The 13,373-nt window shown below is 46.4% G+C and overlaps 1 protein-coding gene across 9 annotated transcripts in view; it reads left to right on the forward strand.

The window, feature by feature from the left end:
* DMD (dystrophin) overlaps window positions 1–13,373 on the forward strand; it is a 7,616,828-nt gene that overhangs the window by 5,184,730 nt on the left and 2,418,725 nt on the right. For all 9 annotated transcript variants that reach the window (XM_069639082.1, XM_069639084.1, XM_069639079.1 and 6 more), the window contains one exon: window positions 312–523. In XM_069639082.1, the coding sequence (XP_069495183.1) occupies window positions 312–523 (212 nt within the window). The remainder of the gene's footprint in view (window positions 1–311; window positions 524–13,373) is intronic.

Below are 13,373 nucleotides of genomic sequence, written 5' to 3' on the forward strand. Positions count from 1 at the left end.
GAGAATCTGGCGTTATGGTTCTAGGCTCATTCGACTGGAGTCAAATTTTTGAATGGTTTAATAAAATCATTTCACAATACTTGACACTATTTGGATAATTACCTCACTAAACATTCTACTCTTCTGCAGCGTGCATAAGGAAGTTCTTATCCTCTGCACGGCTCAAACTAATATGATTATTATTGAATACCCAAACATTGTTTCCTTAGTACATATTGGCAAAACAAGAGTATATGTTGAGCTGTGCATTCTGTGCAATATCCTTATTATTTTCATTTTGTTTATCACATTTACTTCCTTTTGTGTTTTAGTTGAAAAGCTACTGAACCAGTGGGAAGATGTGCACGGCCATTTACAGAACCGCAGACAACAGCTGCAGGACATGTTGAAGGACTCAACTCAATGGCTGGAGGCCAAACAAGAAGCCGACCAGGTTCTGGCAAAGGCAAAAACAAGGCTAGACTCATGGAAGGAAATTTCCTACACAGTAGAGGCACTAAAAAAACAAAACACTGAACTTAAGGTAGGTTCAAAAATATACGCAAGTTAATTACATGTCTGTTTGTATGTCTTATCCTTTGCCGTTTAGTATTGACAAACAGTGTCTGACTCGGGTTAGATCCAATCAAATATTTGTCCTTTGAAGAGATGTAGATTGCATGAAATATTTCCAAATGAAGGATGACACACTTACTAGAAGACACATGTGGATAACAGTGATCAGTCCTTCAACTTCAATCCCTCAGTAGCTCTCAGGTCAGAAGAGAATCACTGCAGAGTCTTGAAAGAAATAAAAACGTATCACTTTCAAAAATCCTTTGCACCCTCTGTCTCAACTCTCATGACCGTGATCTATCTTATGCCTTCCCTTTCTCAATGCCGTTGATGGTTAGCCTCGCATGTGCCACCTGGCAATAGTATCATGATCTTCCTGTCACTGCCCCTTTTGCTGTAAACATTGTGTTTTGCTCTGAACAATCTTCTGTGCTTTCTGTATCCTAACTCTGCCCTTCTCCGATGACCCTTTCCTTAGCCGTTTCCCAATCATCCTCTTACCTTTTGCTTTTGATGTGCTACAAAGCGACTGTGTTTCCAGATAGTGCCTAACGACTTGCAAATAAACCTACTGGTGAATGTCTCTCTCCCAAACAGTGAGACATGCTACTAAATAATGGTCGCTCTGTACATTACTCTCATGTAAGAGGAACACATGTTCAAGAATTCAAATAAGCAAGAAGCCATCAGTCGCTTTACAAGCCTGTAGTGAGACCCGTGTCATCAACGTTAAACTCAAAAGAATCATTTCCATGTGAAGCTAGCGTCGCAATCTTATCAATGCTTTTATGAACAATGCTATTAAGCTTGCAAATTGGCAGACCAACATTAAACACAGGATAAGGAAGGTACCCATGGGGAGACAGTAAGCTTGAAAAGGAAGGGGAGGCAGCCATATAGTGTGCCTTTCCTCGTGACAATCCCCAGCTAACTACCACAATTGGCACTGGTTTATTGGTGTTGATAAAATGGAAAGTCAATACGTATATTTGTCATTGTATTTTCAGTGTTTATGAAAAACCTTAAAACAATTATACAATCAGTAATTGCCGAAATAATTATCTCCATTCAATAAAACATAATCTGGTATTGTGGCATCTCCATTTAGCTTTCTTATTCCATAAGTAAGTGCATTTTGTTTTCACTCACGCAGTACAATTTCCTTTGGAATTGGGTAAATAGAATTATAGATGGGCAGCTATTAACTATGAGAATATACTTCAGCAGTATATTCTCATAGTTAATATGAGCAGCAATGCGAGAGTTGTCTGTGATGTCATTCAGAACTCAGAGATGAAATGCATCCCATAGAGGAAAGCTACCCATCTATAATGTTAAGTAGTGTATGGCCTCCCAGTTCCACTGTTGCAATCCCTATTCTGTCCCTATTGGCCAATATTGCATGGGGTCTAGAGTTGTAAGATATGTTTTGATAAATATATTAATATATTAATTCTTGCAGCTGATCTACACAAAACAGAATTATCCTGCCTGATTGAATCCCATTATTTCCCACACACATGGACCAATTACTATGATTCATTCCAAAAAATGTGACAAATCCAAGGAGATTGTCACCACTCCTCAAGGGGGAGCCTCCTTATTTGGGAATTTGGAGGTGGGCCTGCTATGCGACAGAGTGCCTGTGCAGGAATGTGACTTATATCCCTCTCTGGGGATCCTGCTTAGAAACAACTTCATTGATTACGTAGACGCTGGGGTGTATAAAACTGCTACAAACCCTTTTATATTGTCTGACTCAGCTGCCGATTGATGCTCTTCCCAAAATCCATGGAAGATAGCAGCAATGCAAGGAAGCCAGTCCCCTAGAGGAGAGTTATTGAAGAACTAATCAGGAGATGGCTTCTGCCAGTTTAACTGTGCCAACACATCAACAGGAAGTGTGGGCAGCAAGGGAGCTAAAACTCCAGATGAGGTACCTGGGCTTGTAGAGCGCACTAGGGAAGTGCAGGCAGACACAGTGATTTTTTACGAAATGGAAAATTGAGAGTGCATTAGTCTATGGAAAGTTTAAGAGAAATTTTACAGTTTTTGATTTATAAATAAGTTTGGAAAGAGTATATCTTAACAGTGTTCACTATTTGGTGTTTACAAAGTCACTGATTTAGAGTAGCCAATAATTTCATTACCACCAATTTACTACCACATTCTGGCACTGCCAAATTATAGGTTTGTGGGTAAAGTAGCAGAAATACCTCTTTCTGGAGGCGTTCTTTCCCTTTACATCCAAAAAATGAAAGATTTACCCCAGATGGAATTGCTGCCAGCAGCAATTCCATGCCCATTGGAATCATATGGACTTCAGGAACGGGAACCAAAATGAACAATCCAAACTCAGGTGCCTTCACTGTGATTACGATTAGCAGAAAATGTAGACAGGTTTGGTTATATTTCCTTGTAATGATGGCCCAAGTCCCCCCTCACTTCACCCTACAGCTCCCAATAAAGGAATATAAACAATCCTAATAGAGTAAATGTGTATCCCTGCTGTAATGTCAAAGCAGTTGATTATGACTATCATAAACCTACGCTATGACATCACAGTAGAGGAATACAACATTTGCATATTGAAATATTTGCTAATGGCTACGTTGGGAAGTTATGCACAGCATATATATTACACATTGTTGACTTCTACGGCATTGTTTGCACATTCAGTAATGTATTTACTGATATAAATACAGTGTCAAAGGACATTGGTTGCTGACAATTTGTATTCATTTTAAAAGATCATGCTGGCATGAAACAAAGTTGGTTTTGAAGACGGAGGGCAATCGGGCGGCAGACAAGTAACTTCTCTTATGCCCCTGCCTTCAAGAAGAATGAATATTCCGTGTAGTGTGAGTAGAGGTGCGTCTGTGTTAAGCCTTTCTTTAGAGGCACTATTTATGCTGCTGGACTTCCAAAATGAGCTCGGATGTGTTTGGAATATTTTACTGGCTTGGCAGAAATATGTATGAGTATTCCCATGATATGCTCATTATCTGTGTGAATCTGAATGAGTGCAATTTCTACTTTTTGTCTGTAATGGTCCAGTGCAGTTAGCTTTCTTCAGTATGATCTGTTGACAATTCAGATTTTGGCAAGACTAAAAAACTTCTAATACTTGACATGTGATAGTCGCTTGGCGCCTTTAATTGTCTATGACAGGTAGATCCAGCGGAAAAAGCAAGCAGGTAGGGTCCTGTTGCATTCCTGGAGCACAGGGGTAGGCAACCGTTGGCTCTCTGGATGTTTTATACGGCATCGCCGATCAGGTCTAGCCATTACGGTCATTGGTAAAGGATAAAAGCCAAAGTCCAAAACATCTGGTGAACTGCTGGTTACTGATCCCTGCTGTTGTGTCAAGTGGGTTCACCTTCCCTTTGCCACTGAAGGATGTGGTAAGTCAATAGTTGGACATTCATCTTTATCTGACTGTGATCCATTCTCACAAAGTGCTTTTTTACGTATAGGTTTTCGGTTTTTAAACTTAAAGTTGGAAAATGAAATCTCAAAGATTGAAAATGTACCTTTTGAATACTCTGTATTGCTATGGATTTAAATGCATTGTTGTTTGAACAATATTTGTGTTGCATTTCATTTGCATACCTTTTGGTTTAAGTGATTTTTCTTTTGCTGCTCCCCTGACAAAGCGCCCTTGCCCCTCGCCCATCCACTTGTGAATTTTCCCCACCCTGTAGTCAGGTATTTTATGGTCACAGTATAATGCCAGAGCACACGCATTATTCCCTTTGTTATCTATAGGCATAGTGTCTCCTTTCCACGAAACAATGCATCCCCAATGTCTTGTTTTTAATTAAACAGTTTTTCAAAATACACTGTGCCTGCCACCCCTCCTTTTCTTTCCTGCAACCACATGAACTCCTTCCTTTATTATTTTTTAATGATTTCTCAATTTTTTTCAAACTTATATTTACTTTAGTTTTTCAAAATGTCGTGCTTCCGAACTTGTTTTTCTCCAACTTTCATCTTTTAAACATTTATTTTCGAATTTAACATTATTTACCTGCTGTGACATCAACCTTTTGACCACTGCTGATTCCCATACACGCTCGCAGTTACACTGGATTCTTTAGCTTCCCTGGGCTTGCTAATAACACATATTACCAGGTGAATGCTCAGCAAAACATATCCATTAGACGCCAGAGGTAGCAAATGCTTTTGAAACAACTGTTTTTTTTTGTGATTACCAAATAACCCTGTGAAGACTTTTATAGTTGTTGTAGATACAGAACAGCTTGAAAGTGTAGTTGGTGATCTGAGCCATACACGTTTTTATTTTCAGAAAGTAGATTGGGGGCATTACATTAGGAGCAACAAGGAGAGAAACAAAGACACTCAGCACTAATTATTACGTCATACTTAAAAGGGCCACTTTTCTCATTTATGTTGCCCTTTTCCTTTTAAAATATGTTATTCTCGCAAATGGGAATGTGGAGGAGTAATGTTTGCATCCTCGCACACTTATACCTGAGCTAATTTAATTTATTTATGTTATTGTTCATTTATAACACGCTTAATACCATGAGTGGTTTCTAAGCACGAGATCGGGATTCAAACCTGTTTTGCACTGTGTTGTCTTGCTTCCAAGACAAAAGTGTTGCTCCTGAGCTATCCCCCCTCCCCAAATTGCATTCCGAACCATATTTGTTTAATATTCTAAAAATGATCCTTTTATTTAACTCACCAATTTATATTTCCAGATAAAAATGCATTGAAGTATATTTCCCATCGCAGAGGAACTCTTTGCTTTTCATAAAAATGTCATCCTATAATCATTATGTATTGTATGACATGCAGTTTTGTCTAATATAGCACCTACTTTTCAAGGAAAAGCAATGGAGGTGGCAACTCCATATTTTCATTTAGCAGAAACATGAATGCAGTCTTCCAAAAATGTTCAGTATAGTAAAGCACTGTGGTAGGTCAGACAGAGGAAGCTGACATGGTGGCATAGTTCAACACTGCTTTATTAAGAAAAGAGAAACCTGTTGTAGTCCCTACTTCTACGATGAGTTCCCAATGCTATACATTTAAAAAAGGTGCTTGTCAAGATATCTCACAAATTAAAGTCATTCCTCTATTCCAAACCTAAGCTAACCTAACACTACTCTATGAAAAAGAAGATAGAAAGAAGGATCCTAAGATAAGGCTTACTTATGGGTTACTTCACCCTGGGAAGTAGTGGTAGTTGGTTTCTGACCTTCGACCCAGAGTTAGGCGAGTTTCTTGTGTCTCAAAATCAAAAAATGTTTTCAAAAGAAAAATGTCTCTCAAAGGTCCTGTTGTGTTCAGAACAATGTCCTCATCCAACCATCAGATGTTATCTCTTCTCAGAGATGTACAGATTTACACCAGGATTCTCAGTACCCCCAAGTCCAACAAATTGTATTCCTGGGCTTTAGACGACCTTGGGTAGATGCTGGGCTACCTCAATCTGCTTTTCTGTTTCTTTACCTGTTTGGTACTCTTATTAGCCCTGGGTAGGATTGGGGAAGCTCTAGCCTGTTTGCTTTTTCAACATGGTTCACCATGTCCTGAGGTAAACAAGTGGCTAGCCCCTCATAGGCTCTGACAATTTTGGGACCTTTTGCTTGTCCAGTTGTGCTCACCCGCTTCCTGGAGTATGTTCTCAGTTGCCCCCATGCAGACTACAGGCTTCTCTTGTCCATTCACTTGTTCAGGTTTGTTCCCCCCATCTTGGTGCATTCTCGGTTGGCCACTTATGTGCTTCAGGCTTTGCTGGCCCTTCTGCTTGTTCGTTTTTGTTCACCCCATCCTGGGATATGTTGTTGATCAGCCCTTAGCAGGCTGCAGGCTTCTCTGGCACCTTTGCTGTTCAGTTTTGATCACCCCTGAACCCCGGGACCTGGGGCCCTTTAAGACGAGTGAGCAATACTAAGAGATGGATGGGGATGCAGAACTTACTCATTCATCAATAATCAAACCGACTCAGGAAGTTGGCAAAACATAGTATTGTTTTATTAACAATTATCTAAAACAGGGAGTTACAACGGACATTAACGGATGTTCGCTCGATTTCTCGCACTCAAAGCATTAAATGAAAAATCAACATTTTTATACTAAAAATGTGTCACTACTGATGTCATCCTAGATGGTAAAATAAGAACACCTACTAGGGAATGTTATAGGCTTAAAGAGGACATCTGGTTATGCATTCCATACTGACGGGGGCTGTGATTGGGTCTCTAAGATCAGGTGGACAACTAAGCCCATCCCAAGTGCAAGTCATCTTCTTTTTCATACTAATACTCGACACCCTATTGGTTACACAAACTATAGGGTTCTTTGGTATGTGGCCCTCTATAATTGGTTGGCATGCTTGTACCCTTCTGGAATATTCCACTTGCTAGCAGCACGCAAGCTGGTTACCCCAGGTGCTGGGGAGGGTTAGCCTGGTATTGCCTCCCCACCCAATTAGCCCAACATCTATCATCACTCCTGCAGTTTGTCATTCAATTAGGCTTTTAACTTTGCCTTCTAGACGCTCACTGAGCCTAAGAATAAAAGGGAGTGTGGCATGGTCTTATCTTCTGGTTTCGGTGTAGCTCGATCCACTGTCTATTTCTATCTGACCATGTGACTGGAGACCAGGTTTTTTAGCTTTTTGTTGCATAAAATACCATTAAATTATTAACTCTTGGCACTTTCAGTGTTTTTCCATTTCACCTCAAACAGAAGTTTGTTTCTTTTTCCCGTTGATGTAGCTTCTTGACAGACAACCAAGCTCACAGTGGTCCAGACTCTTGGTGCTGGACCAGCCAGCCTTTCTTGAATTCTCCTTCACCATAAGCTGTTTTCAACTGTGCCACACTTCAAACCCTTTCAATTCACAGGGTCCAAGTTTACTAAAGTGCATTGTGGAACATCCAAATTCTATATATTCATATATATATACACATTGGAGCATCGCTGCAATCTATTCACTATGTAGCCAGCCACAGGATTACTTTGTCTACTTGCGTTACAGCATCTGTACAATTGTAAAATGACTTTACATTTTCGTCAGTGTTTTTTCACAGGAGCAATCTTCATTTTGATCCCGAAATATTGCTTTTCTTCGATACCTCATCCTCAGATCCTATTGAATGTCTATATTCTTTCTTTTTTTCATGTCTATCCTATATGCGTCCGTTTTGCTTCATGTGACATCACCGGTCTTCTTTCTCCTTCATTTTCATACTTCTTCCGGGACATTTTCCAGAAGACCATCACTTCTTCGTGAATGCATATAGGTTTTTCTCAATGGATACCTTGTCTTGAGAATTCTTTGTGATATAGGCATCATAACTGGTACTGCGCATGTCGCAATTTCCGGTTCCCAACACAAAGACAAAATGGGGGAGGAGCTTCTGGTAGGGGTATTTGGCTCTTCCTCTACACCTCCATCCAGGGGATGTTCTCAATTGACCCCTCACAGGCTACAGGCTTCTCTGGCCCCTTTGCTTGTTCGGTTTTGTTCACCCCCATCCTGGGGTATGCTTGCAGTTTGGCCCCTCATGGGCTTTGGGCTTCTCAGACCCTTTCACTGGTGGCATTCAAGGCAGTCTCATCCTACTGGGAGACTTGGCGTCTATGCTCCATGCTGCTGGTACCTCTCGCCTTTGTGGCTGGTGGAGATTCCTGCATCAGCGGCCCCTCTCACACTCAAGGTTCTGCCTTCATATAAACTACAGCCATCTCCATGCTGTCTCCAGATTTCACCCACCACAGCGTCTGCTTCGTACTCGACAACTTCTCTGTGCAGCTCTTGAAGCCTGCATTAATTGGCTACAGTGGATGCCCTCTCGCCCTTCAGATGTTCTGCATTCTTTAAGTTCCTTTCTGGAACAGAAGAAGAAAGTTGATTGGTGCTGGCTTCCACAAGAAGGTGATGTCAAATACAGGTCAGAAACCGAGCCTTCCACATGAAAGGATCCCTGCACATGCCCTGTTCACTTCCCATGTAACCAATAAATGTGTTCGACTTTTAGGAAAGGTAAGTAGAGGTGTTATCCTTTTGGCATCCCATGTCCCCATAGGGAGGATCACCCCAGTGGGATCTCACTTCCCCTGTCCCCTCGCAAGAGTGTTGTTCAGCTGGCTCACTTCTCTAGTCCCAAAGGGGGTGGATCGCCCTTAGGGAGAAAAGACAGATTGTATGGCTTTGTCAGAGTACTTCAATAAATGCATTCCGATTTCCTCGTTTAAAGGGCATTATAAAGTGAGATAACTACTATTTCCAGTTGCACTGGGATGAAATAAATTATTGATATCCTTCTAGAGCTTTGTAATTCATGTTTTACTCGGCACGTTGTATCTTTTCATATGAATTTGCCTAATGTGCAGTGGTATCTTGCATAGTCACACATGCCCAAATTGGATGTTAATAGAGCCTTCAACTAGTCAGTGGCCTTTCTAGTTTGTTAGTATATTTTTTTTCAAGACAAAAATAATACATCTGGAGGCCGATTCATGGAATAAATGTGCGCCGAAAATTCCGGCGCAGAGGGGCCTATACGTGCGCTGCGCCGAAAAATAGCGAAAAGCGCAGGGAAACCAGCGCACGTCGATTCATGGAAGTCCGTGCGTAAGAAAAGCATAGGACGTGCACTGAAAAAGTGCGCGGCGCACGCCGGCGCACAGGTCAACCAACGGCGTGCGCCACGGCCACTGCGCTATCACTCCGAGCGCAGCGCACAGCTCTAAAGTAGGCAGAACACAGGGCAGGACACTCGGAATGGGGAATAAAATGGGGCACAACACTCGGAATGGGGAAGAATGTGGGCGGCACGGGGAAGTACAGGAGGCAAGTGCGCGGAACGCCAACACGCTCTCCGGCAACACGTATTCATGGATTCGAACAGGGCAAAACAGCGCTCGATCAAACCAGCGCACAGGCCCAAAAACGTACGCCACAAGTAAGCAGGCGGTAGCGTCCCGACGCACTCAACGAAAGTGCGCCAAAACCTGCGCCAACAAATACCACCCACATACAGCAATGGGCCATACCGTGACCCCAAAGGACTAATGATGTGCAAATGTGTACGCCATTTACACGGACACCCACTGTTCAAAAATTCGCGCGTGTGTGTACAACGGGTTGCGCGAGAAGTCACTCGCGCGATTGCCCTGGGTACGTGTATCCCTAGGTGCGTGTGAAGTTCCACACGCGAAAAGCCAGGGTACGTCATTTACAGGGGTGCGCGGGAAGTTTCACACGCGAAAAGCTAGGCTACGGGAATTCCAGGGGTGCGCGTGAAATCCTACACGCGAAAAACTAGGGTACGTCATTTACAGGGGTGCGCGGGAAGTTTCACACGCGAAAAGCTAGGCTACGGGAATTCCAGGGGTGCGCGTGAAATCCTACACGCGAAAAACTAGGGTACGTCATTTACAGGGGTGCGCGGGAAGTTTCACACGCGAAAAGCTAGGCTACGGGAATTCCAGGGGTGCGCGTGAAATCCTACACGCGAAAAACTAGGGTACGTCATTTACAGGGGTGCACGGGAAGTCCCACACGCGATTACAGCAGGGTACGTGTATTTCAGGGGTGCGCGGGAAGTTCCACACGCGAATAGCCTGGCCGCATGTATTTCAGGGGTGCGCGGGAAGTTCCACACGCGAATAGCCTGGGCGCGTGTATTTCAGGGGTGCGCGGGAATTTCCACACGCGAATAGGCTGGGCGCGTGTATTACAGGGGAGCGCGGGAAGTCCCACACGCGATTACAGCAGGGTATGTGTATTTCAGGGGTGCGCGGGAAGTTCCACACGCGAATAGCCTGGCCGCATGTATTTCAGGGGTGCGCGGGAAGTTCCACACGCGAATAGCCTGGGCGCGTGTATTTCAGGGGTGCGCGGGAATTTCCACACGCGAATAGGCTGGGCGCGTGTATTACAGGGGTGCGCGGGAAGTCCCACACGCGATTACAGCAGGGTACGTGTATTTCAGGGGTGCGCGGGAATTTCCACACGCGAATAGCCTGGGCGTGTGTATTTCAGGGGTGCGCGGGAATTATCACACGCGATTTGGCTTGGTACGTGTATTACAGGGGTGCGCGCGAAGTCCCACACGCGATTACAGCAGGGTACGTGTATTTCAGGGGTGCGCGGGAAGTTCCACACGCGAATAGCCTGGCCGCGTGTATTTCAGGGGTGCGCGGGAAGTTCCACACGCGAATAGGCTGGGCGCGTGTATTTCAGGGGTGCGCGGGAAGTTCCACACGCGAATAGCCTGGGCGCGTGTATTTCAGGGGTGCGCTGGAAGTTCCACACGCGAATAGCCTGGGCGGGTGTATTTCAGGGGTGCGCGGGAATTTCCACACGCGAATAGGCTGGGCGCGTGTATTTCAGGGGTGGGCGGGAATTTCCACACGCGAATAGGCTGGGCGCGTGTATTTCAGGGGTGCGCGGGAAGTTCCACACGCGAATAGCCTGGGCGCGTGTATTTCAGGGGAGCGCGGGAAGTTCCACACGCGAATAGCCTGGGCGCGTGTATTTCAGGGGTGCGCGGGAATTTCCACACGCGAATAGGCTGGGCGCGTGTATTTCAGGGGTGCGCGGGAATTATCACACGCGATTTGGCTTGGTACGTGTATTACAGGGGTGCGTGCGAAGTTACACACGCGATTAGGCTGGGTGGGTCCTGTCACCCTCGACGGCCCCTGCAGGCAGCCCACAAAACAGGGGACTACCCTGCACACCTGCTCATGTCTCCCACCACCCCCACCCCCCCAGTCACCAGGGGTACCCTCCACCAGGCCCCCACTCATGTCTCCCACCACCCCCACCCCCCAGCAGTGCAGGGGCAGCCTCCACCAGGCCCACACTCATGTCTCCCACCACCCCCACCCCCCCAGTCACCAGGGGCACCTTCCACCAGGCCCCCACCCATGCCTGAAACCACCCCCACCCCACCGCCACCAGGGGCACCCTCCACCAGGCCCCCACTCATGTCACCCACCACCCCCACCCCCCCAGTCACCAGGGGCACCCTCCACCAGGCCCCCACTCATGTCTCCCACCACCCCCACCCCCCAGCAGTGCAGGGGCAGCCTCCACCAGGCCCCCACTCATGTCCCCTATCACCCCCACCCCCCCGCCACCAGGGGCACCCTCCACCAGGCCCACACTCATGTCTCCCACCACCCCCACCCCCCAGTCACCAGGGGCACCCTCCACCAGGCCCCCAACCATGTCTCCCAACACCCCCACCCCCCACCATCCAGGGGCACCCTCCACCAGGCCCCCACTCATGTCTCCCACCACCCCCACCCCCCAGTCACCAGGGGCACCCTCCACCAGGCCCCCAACCATGTCTCCCACCACCCCCACCCCCCACCATCCAGGGGCACCCTCCACCAGGCCCCCAACCATGTCTCCCACCACCCCCACCCCCCACCATCCAGGGGCACCCTCCACCAGGCCCCCACTCATGTCTCCCACCACCCCCACCCCCCCAGTCACCAGGGGCACCCTCCACCAGGCCCCCACTCATGTCTCCCACCACCCCCACCCCCCAGCAGTGCAGGGGCAGCCTCCACCAGGCCCCCAACCATGTCTCCCACCACCCCCACCCCCCAGCAGTGCAGGGGCAGCCTCCACCAGGCCCCCACTCATGTCTCCCACCACCCCCACCCCCCACCATCCAGGGGCACCCTCCACCAGGCACCCACTCATGTCTCCCACCACCCCCACCCCCCCAGTCACCAGGGGCACCCTCCACCAGGCCCCCACCCATGCCTCCCACCACCCCCACCCCCCCGCCACCAGGGGCACCCTCCACCAGGCCCCCACTCATGTCTCCCACCACCCCCACCCCCCAGCACTGTGGGGAACCTGCCAGCAGACCCCCACACATGTCCCCCTGGCCCCAGGTCCTGACGATACACAATCATGGCAGTAATGGCCAGCATACCCAGCACAAACACCCAGGCAAGGATTGCATCCACCCACATAGTGAATGCAATCACATGACACAACCCCAATGCCAAGTATGCAAAAGAACACATGTCCGTCACACACACATACACAATGGGTGCAAGTGAATGTCAAAACCCATATCATGACATGTAACAAACCAATGAGAAAATAACACAAGTGTAAGAAAATATAAAAAATGTATTAAATACCAAAAATAAGTGAAATTTTCAAACATACAACGATGTGGCTAAGTAAATAAATGGTCCATGTCCGAGAACAAAAGTGATAAACAAAAAAACAAAGGAAAAAAAAATTAAAATGAATTTGTCCAAAGCAATATCATGTAATAGGAAATTAATGAAAAACCATTACGTCATGGTGAAAACAATAAGAAATTAAAAAAATGTATCTCCCAAAAAAACAAACTATATACAGGAATGTTCCAGGGTCCATGAGCCCAACACCAAAAATGAAACCTACCACTAACTAATGAAAAATATATGTACAAAAAAGTGGCCATTGTCCGAGCGGTCCAAAATAATTAAAATAAATAAATGAAACCTAGCACTAACTAACTAAATAACTATATACAAAGGCAGCGGGCAAGTCCTGCGGCTCACTTGGTGATGTTGCTGGCCAGGGCATCATCGAACTCCATGTCGATGTCCTGGAGGCGGGACTCTGTCCTGGCCCCGAGGTCTCGCAGGGACAACCCCATGTCCACCTCAAACTCCCTGCGAGCTTCCTCGAGGCACTCAGCCCGCCTCAATGCCCGACGCATGGAGAACTCCGCCCTGACCATGGCGAGCCGCTCCTCTTCCGCCCGCTGCCGCTCCGCACCTATCCGCTGGCCAAACTCCTCCCACACGGA

This window comes from Ambystoma mexicanum, chromosome 7q (genome assembly GCF_040938575.1).
Source record: "Ambystoma mexicanum isolate Mex_15411 chromosome 7q, UKY_AmexF1_1, whole genome shotgun sequence".
NCBI classification, from domain to species: Eukaryota; Metazoa; Chordata; class Amphibia; order Caudata; family Ambystomatidae; genus Ambystoma; species Ambystoma mexicanum.